At 41.6% G+C, this 19,691-nt stretch overlaps 1 protein-coding gene and 1 long non-coding RNA gene across 6 annotated transcripts in view; one reads left to right on the top strand and one right to left on the bottom strand.

The window, feature by feature from the left end:
* The window catches only part of ZNF804B (zinc finger protein 804B), a 272,987-nt gene that overhangs the window by 146,341 nt on the left and 106,955 nt on the right, over nt 1–19,691 (bottom strand). For 3 of the 5 annotated variants that reach the window (XR_013927840.1, XM_080385537.1, XM_080385538.1), the window contains exon 1: nt 1–9,488. This exon is cut by the window's left edge. The exons of 1 other annotated variant lie outside the window; for it this stretch is intronic. Coding sequence is in view for 1 of the 4 variants with exons in the window: in XM_080385536.1 (XP_080241662.1) it covers nt 9,400–9,612 (213 nt within the window). In the remaining 3 variants the exon portion in view is untranslated. One more of the 5 variants, XM_080385536.1, reaches the window with a different exon arrangement.
* Nucleotides 1–19,691, top strand: part of LOC308063085 — a 384,803-nt gene that overhangs the window by 309,612 nt on the left and 55,500 nt on the right. The window lies entirely within an intron of this gene.

Below are 19,691 nucleotides of genomic sequence, written 5' to 3'. Positions count from 1 at the left end.
ATTCCCAGATGATGAAAAAAAAAAGAAAAAGAAAAAAAGATTGAACTGAAATACTGATTTCTCAGTTTCCTTTTCCTCTAGTCAAAGCTAATGAGCCAAATTCATCACAGGAATAATTAGTAGAAATTATTCCTATTGCACTGTCAAACCAAGTGACATTTCATTGTTTATCTGGAGGCTTAATGAAGACTTCTGGTGATAATTACCGAACTTCCAAACTTATTGTAAATATGCACCAGATTTCTCTGTTTATCCAAACCCATAAAATATGTGAATATATAAACATATTTTAAATATTTTTAACTGTTGTGTTGTGCTGAATGGAAAATATAGGTTTTGTTGGTATAACATTTTTTATGTTTCCTTTGCTCAAATCCTTCTTTTGAAAATTTGATGTAAGAATTAAAGCCGAGAGTTTATAAATGAGCCTTGATGATATAAATCATGAATACTGATACTAAACAAACATAGAAGAGCAATAGCTGAAATAAAAAAAATAGGAAGTACCTATATTCTCACTCACTCCTAAACTTGTTATGATTTAGTCACACACACCTGCAGGGCTAAATCACTGACAAGTAAACCTTATTTCATGAGTACCTAAGACAGAGATGGTGCAGAAATCCTTGAGACAGGACTGATGAAGCCAACTCTAAAACTCCTGCATCGCATTTAGTTCAGGTGCAATGCAACTTCCATATGAATCTAACTGCTTTCAAGGCAGTATTGCACTGTGCCCCGTACATGTGCCAGGTTATAGACCACTACACATTTTAGCACTTGTAAAGGTTAAGTGGTGAGAATTTTAATTATCTAAATGTTGGACTCATGCTCCTAGAGGGACAGTTATGTAGGTGAAATAGAGCCTGTTAAAAATTAAATTGAAGAAATACGTGTGGAAATGGATAGCAATCACTACAACTGTGTAGTAATACTGTTCCACACATATTTCTTCACTTTTATTTTAACTACATTTTCTTGACCTTTTGCAGATTTTAAGGTCAGAAAGGTGTTATATGTTCATCATCCAGTATGATCTGCTGCTTAACCCATGTCAGAAAAACTGGCCAAAGACATTTCTTAAAGTGGTACCTGATGCTATCCTCTTCCTATAGGAACTGTAAATAACACTTTCCTGTTGCAGGAAATACTTATCAACAGCAATAGAGGCACTGTTATGCTTGTCACTTGAATATTACCAGTTCCGGGTCAGCTTTGATCTATGTCTTGTATTCTCATTTTCATTTTGATTCTTATACTTGGCATGCTATTTTTCTCTGTGCTTTCAAGATCAGTAGTTACACTCCTTTTTTTTTTTCTTTTTTTCTTTTTTTCTTTTTTTCATTTGTATCCCACCAGCTTTTTCCAGGGTCTCAATTAGCAGCTTTATAATCTGGACTTAGACTGTAGGCTACTCTGATTGCAAATCAGGTTATAATAGTAAAAATGAAATTCTTTGCAAAATCTCCCAAAGAATGTCATGGGCTAATCATATCGCTTATGGAAGATTTCAAGTAAGAAATGTGCCATGACATTGTCCAGAAGTAATAAATGAATCACAGAACGGTTTGGGTTAGAAGGGGCCTTAAAGATCATCTAGTTCCAACCCCTCTGCCATGGGCAGGGACACCTTCCACTAGACCAGGTGTCTCAAAGCCCCATCCAGCCTGGACTTGAACACTGCCAGGGATGGGGCATCCACAGCTTCTCTGGGCAACCTGTTCCAGCGCCTCACCACACTCATAGTCAAGAATTTCTCCCATGTATCTCAACTAAATCTACTCTCCCTCAGCCTAAAGCGATTATCCCTTGTCCTATCACTACATGCCCTTGTTAAATGTCCCTCTCCAGCTTTCTTGTAGGTCTCCTTCAGGTACTGGAGGGCTGCTAGAAGGTCCCACCAGAGCCTTCTCTTCTCCAGGCTGAACAACTCCAACTCTCTCAGCCTGTCTTCATAGCAGAGGTACTCCATCTCTCTCTCTGATCATCTTCATAGCCCTCCTCTGGACTCACTCTAACAGGTCCATGTCCTTTTTATGTTGGGGACTCCAGAGCTGAACACAGTACTCCAGGTGGGGTCTCTGGAGAGTGGAGTAGAGGGGGAGAATCACCTCCCTCAGCCTGTTGGTCACGCGTCTTTTGATGCGGCCTAGGATACTGTTGGCTTTCTGGGCTGCCAGTGCACATTGTCAGGCCATGTTGAGCTTCTCATGAATCAACACCTCCAAGTCCTTTTTTGCAGGGTTTCTCTCAATCCCTTCCCCAACTGTATTTGTTCTTGGGGTTGTCCCAATCCATGTGCAGGACCTTGCAGTTGGCCTTGTTGAACTTCATGGGGTTTGCATGGGCCTACCCCTCAAGGCTGTCAAGGTCCCTCTGGATGGCATTCCTTCCCTCCAGTGTGTCAACTGAACCACACAGCTGCGTGTCATCAGCAGACTTGCTGAGGGTGCACTCAATCCCATTGTCCATGTCACCAACAAAGATGTTAAACAGCGCTGGTTGCAGTACTGAGTCCTGAGGAACGCCACTCATCACTGGTCTCCACTTGAACTTCGAGCCATTGACCTCAACTCTTCCGGTGCGACCATCCAGCCAATTCCTTATCCACAGAGTGGTCCATCTGTCAGATCCATGTCTCCCCTATTTACACACAAGGATTTTGTGCAGGACAGCATCAAATGTGTTGCAGAAATCCAGCTAGACAATGTCTGTTAAATATATTGCAACAATACATCTTCACTGGTACCAGAAAATGCATATGTTGTAGGAACAGTTCTGTATGGACTATTCATCCAAATATTGGGATTCAAGGAAAGTTCAAACCGGCTGCTACACATTCGGTCCACTGCACCAAGTGGACATATTTGCTGCCTATAAGAATATGGCAAGTGATATAGTACAGCACACAAGTAGTCAATAAGCTGAGGCCAGGTTTCTAAATTTTTGAATAAAATGTTTGAATTCTTTTTGTTTGAATTTAAGAATTTATGATAGCACAAGGACATTTTGATGTGCCTAGCTTCACAGACACAGCTAGATGCTTATCATTTGAATGAAGGCATGCCAGTTTGGTTATCCTGAAATAGCTCTCTGTGTGTTTCTGTTTATGCTTTATTCAGCTTCCAAAATCCATTTTAGCAGCAAATTAACACTAAGCTGGAAAGCTATTAAAGCCATTAATGCTACCTAGCACTAGGATCTGGGACTTTCACTTGACTTGGTCTGAAGAAACACGGGTCTCAGGGTAAAATCAATGCTTCTTAGACACTTGTTGCAAGTGGAGCCCAAATCAGTTTGCCTCACACAGGGCACCAATTTTCACAGCACAAGCAAAACCAGCAAGCTGCAACAAGACTTTACCGTGGGTCATTTTCTACTGTCTGTGCCGTGTTGTTGTTGGTTTGGTGGTGTTTTTTTTTTTTTTTTTTTTTTTTCAATCCTCCCAAGATCAGATCACCCTATAACTCCCCCAAGCTCCCACACCCCTCAGAGCTATTTAACCACTTAGCAGGAACGAGCTACAGCTGCACATCATCCATGTCAACCAACCCACTGCCGCTGAGGCAAGGCCACAGCTGCATGTTATCAATGTCGATCAACCCACTGCCTCCATTCACCTACACACACTCATCCTGTTCATTTCTGAATTAATACACCTTCTCTGCATCCATGGACTGCAGCCCATCAGGTGACCATGCTCATCAAAAGGAAGTATCAACTACTAGCAAGCTTCTTGATGGAGCCAGAAGTGTGATATCATTCTATCTCACTCTAGACAATGTCCTTGCTTTGAGTCTCCAGCTAGGAACCATGAGCTGGCAGCTATGGCTTTAGTAAAAATCATTAGAACAATTACAAAGAAACTCACTCACACAGACATCCAACGGCATCCTTGCTCTAAACAATTACATTAATTCCCATAAGCTGTAATTACAAAATACAATGCAAAGAGGTCAGGTCCTAGCTTTTGCATTTCATTGGCCTCTCAAGCTATGCAAGTAAAATGAACTTACGTCACATGCTCAGGAATTTAATGTTAACTATAACATTTCAACTCACTTGCTGCTTCTAATTTTTATTTGATGTGTCTTAAAATGGGAGATCAAGACAAGAATCACTTTAAGGCCAGTAATTGTTTCTTGACATTAGGCCCACTGTCAAATTAGCCTCAAACAGAAAACTTTGATGAGATTTGCCGAACTATTAAGGCTATTAGTTGAAACTTGAAATTGATTTATTTTGCCTATTACATTAACCTTCTCCTGCACATTCAGTGGTTTATTACATAGGGCAAAGTAAAGGCAACTTGATATTTAAACATTTAAAAAATGAATATAAAAGACATCTTGTTATAAGCCACATGTTACTGACTGTAATAACAAGTGGCAAAGACTTCATAAGGATGTTCAGTGCTAGAAACAAAATGGAATATTTGCAATAGTGTCATAGTGGAAAATTAATTCAATGGCACTGTTGAGAGCAAATTTAATTAGTAATAAGCAGGCTTTATTTTGAAAATTTACGAGATATATGACCTGCAATGCAAAGACATGTGAACAGAAAAGAAATGTTCTTGTGACTATGAGGCAGGGCTGAATGAAATTCATTTGTTTTGCCCATTTATCTAAAGCTGTTATATTTAGCTTGATGTATTAATATCAATGAGGAAAGCTCCTAGATTAAATGTGGAAGAATTTCCGTAACTAGAGACGGGAGCTGGTAACCCTGTCATTATTAACAGGGAATTAATTCATTAAAATAGAATGCTAATTTAAATACATACTGCTTTTGCATAAGAACATCAGAGCAGAATATGAGCAATAATGCTATACATACTAAAGCTATAGGTGTTTTGCCAGGAAAAAGCATCTGCTTTTCACCAGCAGCAAATGTATCTTGAATTTCAGCATAAGATCCATATAGCTGCAGTCCTTGTATTTCAATCAGAAAGATAACTCAGTACAAACATACAAATTCATGAATCCAAAATGTGTTTATACTCGATTTCTTCTGTGTACAAAAGACATCCTTGAAATGTCGGCTCCCCCACCTTCTATTTCCACAAACCCCTCAAAAAAAGCATTGATCCAATAACATAGGTCAAAACAATAAAACACCAGCTTAATTTTAAAGTACCTACAGTCAACTTTTTTCTCTGTAAGAAAAGCCTATGCAGAAAAAGTACTGCTTGTGAACAAATGTGTTCTAACTTTTGTATCTAGAGGGACTGGACTCCAATCATGGGAGCCAGGCAGGCCAGACCCACGCAGGGAACACAATTCCCCTTGTGGTGCCAGGCAGACATCTGTGACTGTGTGCCTCACGTTCCTCTGTACCATACATAACACGCACACACATGCACAGCCACAGATGCACCAATTTGGGCTCTAAGCACCGTCTGCGAGTGAGGGCACAAGTGGTGGGGGCCATAGCTAAAGCAGCTGAAGCGTTGGTCCCTGGGTGCACTGATGCAAAGGGAGACTTGCAGAAAGAGTCCTGCACATGAGATTCAGACCATCAGCTGTCAGCTGGACCGTATTGCTCCATGGTATCAGCAAGGCAGGAGCTAAAACAGTCACAAAAGGCAACTTCTACTCCACCATCAGCCTATTCATGCAGAAGCTGAGTACCAAGAGGGAAAAGAACTCTCTCTGACAAGAGTTTTTTCTTATTTTCTCAAGCATCACTCACAGACAGTGTTTCTAAGGTTTCCGAGTATGATGAAGGTTATTGGTACTCACCGTATCATTTGCAATTACAAAATGTCATTACTCAGTATTTTTCCATGTCCCCCTTTCTTTGCTGCAGTCTGTGATTAACAGTCGAAGTTTCAAGAGAATACCCAGCCTGCACTTACTGTTTTGCTTTCATATTTTTCTCCTTGTTTATCTTGCTGTATTCCTGAAATTGCTTTGCCATTTGGGGACTTAGAAAAATCTAGTTCTATGGTGGTATTTTAAAAACAGCTTAGCTGGGGTTCCTGGCACTCTGACAGACAGAGTGAACTCAGACACAATGTGCTTTCCAGTGACTCACTGCAGGTATTCCAGCGGTTATCTTAAAAAATCAATAAGGTTGTGGGGTTGTGTCCTCCCAGCTGACCTGTCAGCAGCCTTGTGTTAGAAGCATTCATGCCAGCAAGGCTGCCATCAGGGACCTCATGCAGCTCCTTAAAGGATGCGCCTAAGGATCAAGTTTGGGGTTTCCTTAGCACACCTTACACCATCAGTGTTAATAGGTGGAGTCTCCCATTTGGAAATCCATGTCAGGATTCACATGTAAGACACACAAAGAAGGGTGAGGAAAGAAGAAAAGTATCCTGTTGACACTGCACGGCTTATAATTGTGTCAGAGTTCTGAAATCAGGAAAAAAAAACAGTGTGAATGTTCAGTCACATTTTCAAACAGTATGCTTTCAGCCTTTCCATGAGCATTTGGAAAGCCTAACACCATATTTTACTATTATCAATATTCATGTAAAGCAAGTACTAAGTTTTTGTGCTCAAATATTTATAGAAAGTGAGTTTGTTTTCCATAAACATTAGTATCAGAGTCCTGGTTGTTAGCATTAGCACCACACCATCAAGAAAGAAAAACAACACTGTGCCTTACACAACCAGTTACAGTTAAACGATACCGACAATACTCCAAAAGAGATCTGCAGAGCACACGAATCACAGAATAACGGAGCAAATCTGCAGAAACAGTCAACTATATATAGGCTTTCTGTCAATGGAGAAAAAGAGGAAAATTTATCAGATTCAATTTAAGTATGAATTACTCAGCCAGCTCTTGTTGCAGACTTGCCTTTCAGCATTATAATTTTTCATGTTAGACTATACTAACTCAATTTATACAAGCTAGGAAGCATCTGATCTATTATTTTTATAAATTATTTTATCATGGTGATAGTGCTGGGGGCTTCTATTCTTCTGGTACTAATAATTAGTTAAGAAACATACCTGTCCGGCAGAGCCAGTAAAGAAAGCCAACTACGAATGAGAGGACAGGAAAATTATTATCTCCATTTTACTGAAAGTAAAAGAAAACCTTTCAAAAATCAACCATTACCAGGTTCTTAGATAACATGGTGGTAGATCTATGTGTCAGATTCCACTTTCCTATATAGATGTGGGTTTTTTAAGACCCATTTTATCTTTTCCCCAGAAGCTGGAGTTCACCAACAAATAAAATAGCTTTTTGAAATCACAGGTGGTGAATAAAATTCCTCAGAATGCTACTGCATACCCTGGAGGTCACACTTTTTAAAGCAACTGCCTTCGTTGAATTCCAGCACCTCTGAGGAATATCTGCCCACACCTCTGCACCAAGCCTGTTGCTGCACACCCTGACGGGGTTTCGGGGCTCATTTGCAAAGCTGGCTGGATGCATGGGCAGGCCCCTTTTCGCACTGCAGCCACCCAGCTGTGTGAGCCCTGCTCATCAGACTGACAGTCAGAACACCCCTGTAACCAGACACAGCTGACACAGCTGATGCGCATCAGCTCAGAAGAGCGCTGCAGAACAGCAAAACCAGGGCTGAACTGTGAAGGAGCAGCTGCAATCGGAGTGACCAAGTCTGTACCCTTATTTGGATTTGGCCTTCAAAAGCAACTTCTGGAGTAATTTGCATGTTGCCTCTTCAGCAGCTTCACCGCAATTCTGTTAAAAATTTCCCTTTGCAAAAATGCCGTCACAAGTTAAAAACCATCATCACATGATAGTCTTGGCACATTCACCTTTCCTCAGCTAGATGCTTATGACTTTGGACAGTATTTCCCACAAGATGTTTCTTGCTCCACATTTGTACTATCCCCAAATCATGTTCAATTTTGACTCTTCAGAAAAAGGGTTATTTTTAAATCTTAATTCTGCACTGATGGAAAAGCCTACATATTCAATGCAGGATCTTATAATCCTACAATACAGCCCTGCAGACCTTTGGTTACTAAAATCAGTTTTGTTAAGATTCAAGAAGAGGCAGTGACTGCCCCCCCAGATCTATTTGACTTTTACATTATGGGACAGCACTTCTAACCGCAAAGGAGAGTTATTTTGGTAGCAGATCAGAATCCCAATTTACAAGGACCGTGCTGCAGTCAAATTCGTTCTCACACCAGTGAATTTCATTGCTTGCATAGTGCTTATTTTTAGCTGCTGTCACTGAAGTTATTACTAGAGACAACATAGGTTCAAAATGTCCCTTGTACTTAAGCAAAAAATAAAGATTCCTTGGAATTCCCTGCACTAGGTTTTTTGCATATTTATTTTTCTCCAGGCCTAAGTGCCTTCCCAATCAGTCATCTGAAATTAGCCCTGCCTGCTGATATCACATGTTTGTAAAAGTCATGCTTCTCATTCCAAACTTTTACAGTCCCCACATCTTTGCAAATTCTGACTTTTAAGAAAGTTGGGGTTTTTTTTCACATGTAGCCCAAATCTCATTTTGGAGTTCATTTTATTTTAATGCACTTCACATTTCTCAAAGACGCTTCCTAATTTCCACCCATAATGAGTATATTATCCAAGTAACAGATCACTCTACTTAAAACTGTTATTATGCAGTCTGTTGAAATGCAGAAAGATGGCTAGGCATTGCTGAAAGCTGCCTGACAAGAACAGAAATGGGGGGTATTAAATAATATGCAGATTTAATCAAATACAAAGCAACATTCACAGAGCAACTTTGCCGCTATTCAGCAAACACTTTATTTATCTGCAATTAAAGTGAGAATTAATAATTTTTCCATTGTTTCTGCAAACACATTTGGAGTGCTGTGGTTGGAAGGGACCTAAATAGGCTGTATGGCCTGTCCCTCACCTCAAGGCAGGACCAACCACACATAAATCAATCCAGTCCAACCTGACAATGTTACTAAAGTGATGGAGACCCCCAAAACTTCCCCATCTTCCAAAATCACTTTATCTTTACCATTATAAGGATTTCCCTAGTATATAATCCCAGTCATACTGCAATTATAGGGCATTAGTTCTTGTATATCCACCATCGATACAGTCACCAGTTTATTCCTTGCCCTGATTACGAAAGCTTTTTCTGTAGCTGTTTTTATGGGCTTTCAACATGTCCCCTTTATTTTTTAGGCTGAAGCCCCATTCCTTCCATTTTCTTTCCCCAAGTTATGTTTTTGAGTTCTCTGGGAAAGAAAGAGCCTGTCATATGTCTAGCAGACTGCATTTCTGTCTCTATGGCATGATACCTTCCTATAACTTGATAAACTCTAGGACTGTGTGAAACAAACAGAAGGTTTTTTTCCAGTATTTTGCTTAATTGGCAGTTTCCTGAGTGATCCCCATGTCTATGACCAAATAAATGTTCAATTCTGCGTGCTCTAGAAAATTTTATCTATTCATTAAGAAACGAGAAGCTCAGCTTACCACAACACTTGTACGAAACAGAAGCACAACATGGTGGCTGCACCAGCTGCCCAGCTTGCTGGGTGTGAAGGTGAAATGGAACTGCTGGGCACAGCCAGAGACTGCAGTGACTGATACGTGGGGCTGTGCCCTCCCGCGTGTGCGCTGTGCAGGGTTAGATACAGGCCACTTCCACCCAGGCTTATTAGGAAACCACTGATAACCCCTCAGCATCCCCTCCCCTCCCCTCTCCTCCTTGGGGATGATCTTGCTCCTCCTGCACACGACCCGGAGGAGCTGTGGCTTGCTGTGACCATCAGGGCACTGAGGCACCTGGCCCTCGCATCATGACCCTCTGCACAGCTGCTGCCAGCCCTGTTAGCTCAGGGGAAGGTCTGCCCTCCACTTCCACTCCCTTCCTGTGCCTTTGCCTGTGGACACATCGTGCAATTTTTTTCCTGTTTGTTTTCCCTCTGCAATTTTTTTAGGATTCCAGTGCTAAGCAGTGGTTGCTTTTAGTCACAAAATGCATTAGTGGCTCTGTACAGATCATAGTGGAAATGATTTTGTAGCAAATGACAGTCATGAGGGAGGCATAAGGAATTATTTTTGGGAAATAACTGTCATAAGGGAGTCACTTGTGCTATCGCTCAAGTGTTTTTAGTACCCAAGAGCAGGCAATGTGAGGTAAAAGCTTTTTGTGCATTGGAAGCGGTACTGTAAGGAACATGAAGAGCCACTGAATATATAAAGGCAGGTCATCTATCCTTCTCTCACTATGTACTAAAGACTGTGTTATAAATGCCAATTAATACAATCAGATCACATGAAGACCGATCTGCTCCATCACAGAAGCCTCTGAAAGGAACATATATAACATGTGAGGTTACCTTCTACCCACAACAGATGCTGTAAGACGTGTTGCTGGCTCTGACAAAAGTTGCAGAAAACCTTGTGAGGTGTCAAATGTTGGGGAGCACTGCCCAGTGCTGAACAGTGGTGCTGCTGAAACACCCCAAATGCAAGATCAGTACTGCAAATACCATGTGCATTGCAATTTCCCAGTCCTGCTGTGTTCCCAAAGCTTTCAAGGTACCCAAACCTGCTCCCCAGTTGTTTTAAAGGATGGCTGAAATGTGTTGCGATGCTTGCAAGAACTGATTTTGGAGGGCACACAGAGCTGCAGAGCTCTCTACAAAGACAGAGCCACCCGTGTTCTGAGGGGCATGGAGTGCTGGGGATGAGCTCGCAGCTGGGCTGTGAGATGGCGAGAGGCATTTCTACTTTGCTGGAGTGGGACCAGCCTTCAGACAGCTCTCTGTTGCGGCACTCCAGCACAGTGGGGAGAGCTCAACCTTTTATCAAAGGGGACAGGTGTTGTTTTGAAGATAAATAACTTTGAGAAGGACTTTTCTTTGCAGTCAGTAGACATTTAGTGTTCTGTATAAGCTGAAACGCTACTTCCTTCTGTGGGGTAGATGTCGAAGCAAAATGTAAAAACAGTTTCCTCCTGAAAAAGGTACCTGTTTGGTATTCCCCAAGTGACTGTGAAGTCCCTTTCACAGGAGATATTGCTCAGAAAAGATTTATGAAATGTGGCAGGGCAACATCAAGGCCTTAGAACCATTAATTTAAAATGCCTTTCCCCTTCATCCTCCCGTGTAAATTGCTGAGCAATCATGATTTCTTCTTACCTTCTGCTCTCAGTGATACAGCTCGTGTCATGCCAGGATCACAGTTCCATGACATTAATTATACACAGCCAAGATACACTTTTTATTTTGTGCCCAAAATGGAAAATAGTGCAAAGGAGCACAGGAGACACTGGCTGTGCTTAGAGAATTTCATTTCAGCTCTGTACTTTTTTTTTAAAAAAACCCTATAGCTTGAGAGATCTTTCATTTTGAAAGCAGTAAAGGGGTCACTGCTACATTTAGAGCTGCTTACAGTGGAATGCCTTAAAATACTGAATAATAATATCAGGAGACGGTTTCTTGGGCCTGCTTACTTTTGTGTAACTGAAGGTAGATGACATGGTCAAGATAACAATCTGACCCAAACCTAACCCCCTAGATGCAATAAAATGGAACCATATAACTCAGGTGTAAGAAACCCACAGCATCAGATCAGTGAGTCCGTCTTCCTGGGGCATGACTGTGGCATCTGGTAGATCCAACAGTGTGAACAACTTGCATCATTTTAACTACAAATTTACATTATCAGGCCCTACCCATTTATCAACAGCTGCAAAAACTATTATAAAGCATTACTCTAAATCTATTGTATAGAAAGAAACCTTTACAGGGCCAAGTTCAGGTGCTCACCCAGAGCAGAGTGGAAGTGGCACAGAGAGCAGCTGACCAGGCACAGGGCTGGATTTGTGCTTGCTCTCTCCACTATGGTCCTTTCCAGCCCCAGGGCAGCAGCTCCTGAGCAGTCCTCACTGGATCAGCGTAGGAACAATTTCCAAGATCTAGTGTGGCCCCTGAGACTGCTTTGCCTAAGATAAGCTTACAAGGAGGTACTGGTATTCATCCAAATGCCTTGAGGATATTAGGTGAGGGAAAGCCCCCAGCAAAGCTGAGGAAAGCAGCTTACACATCTGGTACCACGAAGCAGCTACACCTCATCCGCAGCAGCACAGGCTCACACAGAGACCAGCACCAGCGAGGCCCCACGGCTCCCACAGATACAACAGCAACGGGCAAAACAAAAAACGGTAACCTGGGATATTCCCAGAGGATAGGCTACAGCTCATGCAAGTTGACAGATCCTCAGCCACATACGTGTCCCTCACATGATTCTCCATGTCTTAGTGCTTGGGAGCTACACAGAGCTGCATATAGCTCTGTAGCACCCTTTGCTCTGCAAGCGGTATGAACAGAGAATGAAATTTTTTTACTTCAGCAGTCATGGCCAGGTAGCTAACACAACACGACTTTCTTCCTGAACTCATCTTTCAGTCCTGCCAACAAGTATCCCAGGCTACTACGTCTGGCAAGTGAAGTGTGCTGCTTTCAAACCGAACAGATGTTTTCTAGATGAGGTTTCAAAAAAAAATAAAAAGCAATTATAGACTTCTCAGCTTTCTACAAATCTGTTCGGACTGTTGTGAAGAAATCCTGGTGACTTTCAATCACCTTCCAATAGTTTTACATTATTTATGGATCCTCTAAAGGTTTTGCATTCCTTTAACACTGTGAGCTTAATGAAACTTCTTTGTGATTGATGTACGAATTCAGGTTGAGCATGGCATTTTATGAGTCTGACATTTCCACACACATGAAATCCCAGACACTGACGATACAGTGATCTATTGGTGATCTATGTTCTATAAAAGAATATGAGGAAGGACTGTAATGGCATAAAAAGGAATCACACATAGCCATGATCTATCCAAGTATTTTTTGAAATTTCTTAAAACACCTAAGTAGCCCTTGTGAAATTCAGAGAATGAACAGACAATTCTAGCAGACCATTCATTAGAACTGGTCATAAATTCTGGTTTTAACAGTTTTTCCTCATGTTGCTGTTATATGTCCCTTTAAAGTTTTCTGCTAGGAAAAAAAAAAAAGATTACTATTTGCCCAGAAACAAAAAAAAGAAGAGATATTTTCCCTTAGAATAATTGGTGTGCCCAAAAGCCCACCACACACTTTTGCCAGACAACTCAGCTGCCACCGACTCCATCTGTGGCCAGTGCCTCCGTGCTCCCATAACACCCGCTGTGGGAGCTCAGGGGAGGGACTCAAAGGGCAGCCAGCACAGGAGGAGAGATCCTCTGGGCAGGGGGACCCAGTCTGGGACCCAGACAAACCGAGTGGTGTGACCTTACTCCATCCTCAGCAGAGGCAGCAGATCCCAGGTATAATTCAGGCCTGGAGACAGCAACTGTCCTAGGGAAGGGCAGTTATTTATGGTAGAGAAACATATAACTGCAAAGTGTTCAGCCTTAGCTTTTGTACCTGTACCTGTCTGCTTTCTCTCTCAACAAGGCGATATTTAAGAATCCTTCAGCTTTTCAAGAGCAACCAGTTACTCGCTGCAATCACACAAGACTAACCAAATCCAGTAGCTAATGAAAACAACAAACGCTATAGTCATGTTATGCCAATTTATCTACGTTAAGCTAGTACTACATCCTTTATTCCTTGCTTGTACTTAGGGGTTATTTATTAGTGACTCATTCTTTCTCATTATAATGTACTTGATAAAACTGTCCATTTGGGTGGGGGGAAGAGTACACATACCAGTTACCATCTCACGTACAGCATTAGTCACTGAGATGTTTAATGAACTGAAGGATGTCAAAACAGGCATTACATTTCCCCGTTGCTCAACTAGCACTTGTTTGTTTTGCTGTATTTATTTTCCAAGCTCAAAGTAGCCATCACCAGCTCTCTTGTCCTGCTGCTCATGCTTGGGCTCTCCTAATTCAGCAAGTCAGGGACATTCAGACTGCCACTGATCACACTATAGAATGGCATTTAGGCTGCTTTGAAGACAAACAGCTAGCTATTCTTCAACTTCAAGCAGACCTGTTCCTATGGAATACAGAACAGGAGCATTAAGTAGCAAACCAAAGAGAAGACCCACTGACTACTGAAGAACATCTGCCTTACAATATACTCCAGGCTGACTGTTGCTCTGCTGTGGATACTATATAGTCCACTGCATCTGGAAAACTCAAAAAGCCCAAGTAACAACTTTAGAGAGCTCAAACAAAAGAAGAATGCTGACAAGAACCAAAAATACAAGGATTGTGTGGTGTTTTGAGTACTCAGAATAAATGAATAGATTGGAATGCAAAAGAAGTAGCCACGGTAATTTGTCACCTGCTCCCTTTGCATAACTGTAGGCATAATACTGTAATAATAGAGAATCTCTCCAGTTCCTCCGTAATTCCTACATAAAGTCCAAAACTTGTAATTACATTTCTTTGTATTGGGAGCATATCTTTGGTGGAAAATCTAGCACTTCTCTGAGGAAACTGCACCAGTACTTATCTTTGTTCTTTAAAAGTGCTAAAAATACTTATTTAAAGTTAGAATTTCATGAGCCACAGCTTCCAGGCATTGGCTTATTTTGTGCTGTTTGCTAGATTAAAAAGCCTTCCATTATCCATTGAAAAGGTGAATCTACCTGTGTGCATATGTTTGTGTGTCAGAAAAGGAGAGTGTTATCTTCAAACCAAGATAATTGTGTTATTTAAAAAAATACAGGTAGTACAGAAAAGCAGAAAAGTATTATACTCTGAGCATTTCTCCAAGATTCCCTTCATAAATGACTGGTAACATATCACAACTGTTTTTCACAGACTCAGTATGGTATTATTATGAAACTTTTTGTGTATAAGTTATCTAAGACAGGAAAAAATAATGGCATTTTTCTCATGACAATGCAGAACAAAGACAGACACTCCTAAACGTGGCGGGACTCATGTAAATGCTTTCCCGTCATTTCACTCCATATGAAACACTGGCTTATTGTAATTAAAAAGCATAGTCTCCTAATTAAACCTATTGCAATACTGTTAACTCACAGATTTCTTTCATACAAATACGTGAAACATTCATTAATGTATTAACACTGACAATTTTTGCTTTGGTGTCAAGGTGTGGTATCATATACAAACTTCAAAAAAGAAGCATGCAAGTTACAGTCATTAGTGTTTTAATCTTTTGCAGCCAAGTTTTGCAAAAAATAAATCTTGTTAATGTGTTGCGGCAATAGGAAGCCACATTATACATGCTGTCTCCAAAACAGATTAGTTACTGAACAAAGTAAGAAAATAGACACATGTGCATGATACCTAGTGCCTGCAAAAAATATGCTATAGAACCTGTTTATTTTCTATACACCTGTTATTTTTTTTTTTTGTACATTCACCTCTTGCAAAATCTAACAGTGTACTGTTTTTTTAACCTTCTCAGAGATTAAATGCAAAAGTTGTGATTTCTAATTATCTTTGCCACGTCTAAGGAAGTAAAGCAAATGCCCAGACCTGCTGCCTTTTTCATGAAACACGTCACTGTTTCCAGCTTGGATCAGTGACAGCAGCTCACATCATCATGGACAGCGGATGAAAGCTGTGGATGACCTGACTGCTCCCCATCCCTGCGTGGCCAGCAAGTGGCTGAGGGCAGGTGGCACAGGGGTGCTTTGGTGGCCAGAGTCCCCAGGGCCAGCACACTGCTCAGAAAGGCCCATCGGGTTTCTTCTGCCAGTGACTGTGAGTGAGGAAAGGGCAGTTTTCCCTATGCCCTGGCCCCAAGAGCACCTGCATGTTTTAGCAGGTTCAGTCTTCTTGTATCATGACGGCAGATGTCATTCCCAATTTCTGAGACTCCTCACAGGTCTAGGGAGTAACTTCAGCTGCAAGTGAGGAAAATTTTCAAAGAAAGCATGACTTCAAGGCAATGTTTTTTACTTTGATTTCGTACATCCTCTCCCTAGACTCCAGATAAAACAATTGAATTTACTTTTTATCCCACAGCGAAGGGGTGAGCGCTTGGGAGCTCTCCTGGGCACACGTACGGAGAGGGCTGCTCACTGGCAGCCACGACTAGCACCCAGCTCTGCATCATGTCACCAGACCTCACCTGGCTGAGTGTTAGCAGCAACACAGCACATGCTGGTGACAATCTTAAAGCCATCCCTGCAGCTACCTCCCATCAAACAGCTACCAAGAGACAGAGTCGAACTGTCTCTGCTGTTGCAGCCTCCTTCTGCAACATCAATCTGCATTCACTTCTGTAACGCATTTAGGTTGTAATTAAACCCAGATCTCTAAACTGGTAAATTCAACCATACGTTCTGCTGCTTTTGGAGTTAATAAGCTGAAAACCATTTCTACAGCATATGCAGTTTACAGACTCAGCTGTCAGGGCTGACCACAGTCCTCAAAAGACAAGAACAGAGAACAAATAAACCCCTCTTTTAGGAGTATCTGTTGCTTTTCCTTCTTCCAGCTGAAGCTAGAGGCTTGGTTTCATGCCACATTTGACAGCATGGATGAAGTGCTGCAGGGCGTGCCACAAAATACTGCCAACTTGTCTGCTCCATTGCATGCGGGAAGTATGAATGAGCCAAAGCAACTGTCAGCAGTTAACAGAAAATAAGGTGCCTACCTGCTTGCTCTGTACTATGAGCCCATTAGCTGCTGGTTGTTGCACAGGCTGAGTTTGATCTCTTAATTTTAGCATGTAGATTTCAAACAGACATAATTACAGCAGACATGGGAGATACTCGTGACTGATGCTCTACTTCAGCCTTTGGATTTGGAGAGAACAAGTTTTGAAGCAGAGGATTTTCCAGCTGAGAAGAATAGTTCCATGCTCAAGCATGTAAGCAGAGGTTAAAAACTCTGAAATGAAACTTAGCTGTGACAATGCACCTATATGGGCTAAGCAAATTAATTCAGTACACTCACTTTTCTTTCTAGTAATCTCGATTATCTGTCCCTCCTCTGTATCTGAGACAAAGCCGTATACCCACACCTTCCAGATTACACGGAGAATGCCTTTGAGAGCACAAAAGCACAAAGGACAATGTTCAGATTTCTCATTTGTTGTTTTCCTAAATTACCTGCTTGGCCAAAGGGGCAACATACATAGCCGCAGTCACATTGCTGCAGAGACAGACAGCTCTCATCTCACCTTGTAAGCCTGTGCCTTGGTGGACAGTAGCTTTGATGTGGGGCAGCACCTGTTGACATGAATAGAAAGCACTGAAGTATGTAGGCACTTCCACCACACCCAGTATGGGTGTTTTTCCCAGGGAGTTTGCAGCAGTTCAAACCCAGGTACACTGCACCATTCTCAAGCTGCTGGGTCAGCAGTGCTCTCTGTAGGGAAAAGCATTTGGAGAAGGCTATGAGTGAAGTTATCACGGAGAGGTAGCCAGAAAAGACTATCACCTTCTACCAGAAAGCTCAGCTCTGGAGCACCACATTCATTCTCCTCCCAACACCAGCCATCTATTTGCAGGTGTGATGTATCCCAGGAGACAGCAAGGAGGGACAAGTTGGGGAACACATGCCAATACCTTCCACCTGTGAAATTTCTACACTTGGCAGCTGCTGTTAGTCCTTCACAACCATCTCTTCTTCCCAATGTAGTTGCAAACACCCCTGAACCATAATCTGGAGGACAGCCAGGCTGTTGAAGGGAAGTCCCTCTGCGCAAGCAACAAACTATTTTGGACTGAAAAGTAGTTTTAATGAAGTTCCATCTGACTTTTTTGGGTTATTGTCCAGGCAGGTATTAAAGAGCTAACAAATTGTCAACATTTGCATTAATTGGCATTTATATTACAGTTAAATGCAGATGGCAAGTGCCTGCAGGCTAGTTTCCTTATCTACATTTGCCATTCCACTATGGCTTTGTAAATCATTGCTTTCAAACAGTTGGAGAAACAAAACATTGAAAAAGTGTCTTCTGAATATGGTGTAGTTACTTTCCTGAACAAGTCGATTTTGACAAGGGCAATAACAATACATTTTTTTAAAAATCCTGCACAATGTCACCCAAGAACAGTCAGAGAGAAGAGACCACACTCTGCAAAAGCAACGACTAAAGTGAGTCAGGTGTACCTGCACAGATTCTGTTGGCAACACCCACATAGCAGACCCCATTACCCTCACTGGCACAATCTGGGAGCAGCAGGATTCCCCAAGCAAACAGCATAAGGGGAACCAGGTAATCCTGTGTGAGCCTGGAGTTTGAATCCAGAGCAATGCTCTAGTACTTGTGGGAAGTTGTGGGCTTGCTGAAAGAACGATCATGTGCAACTCAGAAGTGAAGCGTGGAGTAGGCAGAAAGTCAGAGGAGATGATCACAATAACAGCTTTTCCTTGTCTTGTCACAGAGTGAGTCTGTGCAGCCCTGTGCTGCACCTGCAGCTGAAGCGCAGCAAGAGCCACGAGTTCCTGCTGCATCAGTCCCCAGCCTCTCATCCCTTCTTCTGTTTCAAATATGTGACAATGCTAAGTATTTTCAGGTAGATGAAAGTTTACCTCCACTAGCAGAATAGATACTTTATGCTCATCAATGTAAGTAACTAGATATCTAAGGAAGAAATGCGGTCATCCATGGTATTCAAAAGCAGCCAAGTTATTTACCATATTGCTAGGCGAAACATGTTGCTGTCCTCCACGTCTCTTTATCACCTTCACAACAGCTCCCAATAAATTAGTTGTGGTATAATGGCAGAACATAAATATCTCAGCTAGGAATGCTGCAAAAACCTGGCTGTAAATTCTCCCATATGTGGTAGCCACTCCCCCCCAAATTTGCTGTTAAAGCCAAGCATGTAGATAGCACAGGTGATATAACTAGTTGGGTGTAAGTATTGTCAAGAGCCAGATTATTGCTGATGACTGCCAAGTGCTCCTGATGCCTTTAATTCGCTTCGTCACTTGCAGGGGTGCTACTCTGCGATGCTGCCTGCCCTTCCAGCCTCCCCCAAAGCTCACTTCTGCCGCTGACTCATATGAAGGAGAAGCTGGGAAAAGACAAGTTTGAGGAGACTTAGTAAGACACAACAGCCATCAAAACCTGTCTGACCCTCACTGAGTCTGCAGGATCTTTATCTTACCCCATAGTTCTGGCCTTCTTCAGTGATTTATTAGCCTAAAATCCTGTCAGGTTTGATTCAAAGTCCACAGTCCTCCAAAGCTTGTTTTGTAATATAATTATCACACTTCTGGAATTGTAAAAGTTATGCAGCAAAACGTTGTATAATTCAGGATTGGGGTTTGTGGGTTGTTTTTGTTAAAATTAAAAGAAGTCAAAAGCTTCTTTCAGCAAGAATGAGACAGCATTTTGATTTCCCTTTTTCATTTCTAAGCTCATACTCACCCACTATTTTGGAATTACTGTTATTAGAAGAGTGCCTGGCACCCCTAACTGAGCTCAGAGCCTCATTTATTGCTATTAGCCCAGCAAAGGTGTATTGAAAAGTGTTGCACCTGTGGCATTCATCAAACGCAATTTACCCATCTTAAAGCTTTATTCTTTCCCTCTACTAATGCTCTGAGTAGCTCTGATTTTCCCCCCAATTTTCTCTGAATCACTAATTATTACATTTGATTTCCATTAATATGAACAGCTAATGTTATTTGGAACAGTCTGTCAGGAGGGCAGATCATCTGATTTTGCATGGATCATATTTGTATGTGTTTCCCAAATACAGGTCTAAGTAATTGTAGTTAATTAGTGTTTAGTGCTAAGTACAAGCCAGATAAGCTTCCAGCTCAAAAAATATGTATATATATAATCCATATAGTACATAAATATATATATAGGTTTCCC

This window comes from Falco punctatus, assembly GCF_963210335.1.
Source record: "Falco punctatus genome assembly, chromosome: 4".
Taxonomy (NCBI): Eukaryota; Metazoa; Chordata; class Aves; order Falconiformes; family Falconidae; genus Falco; species Falco punctatus.
Note: the sequence above shows the minus strand (reverse complement) of the source record. Positions and strands in the feature narration are given on the sequence as shown.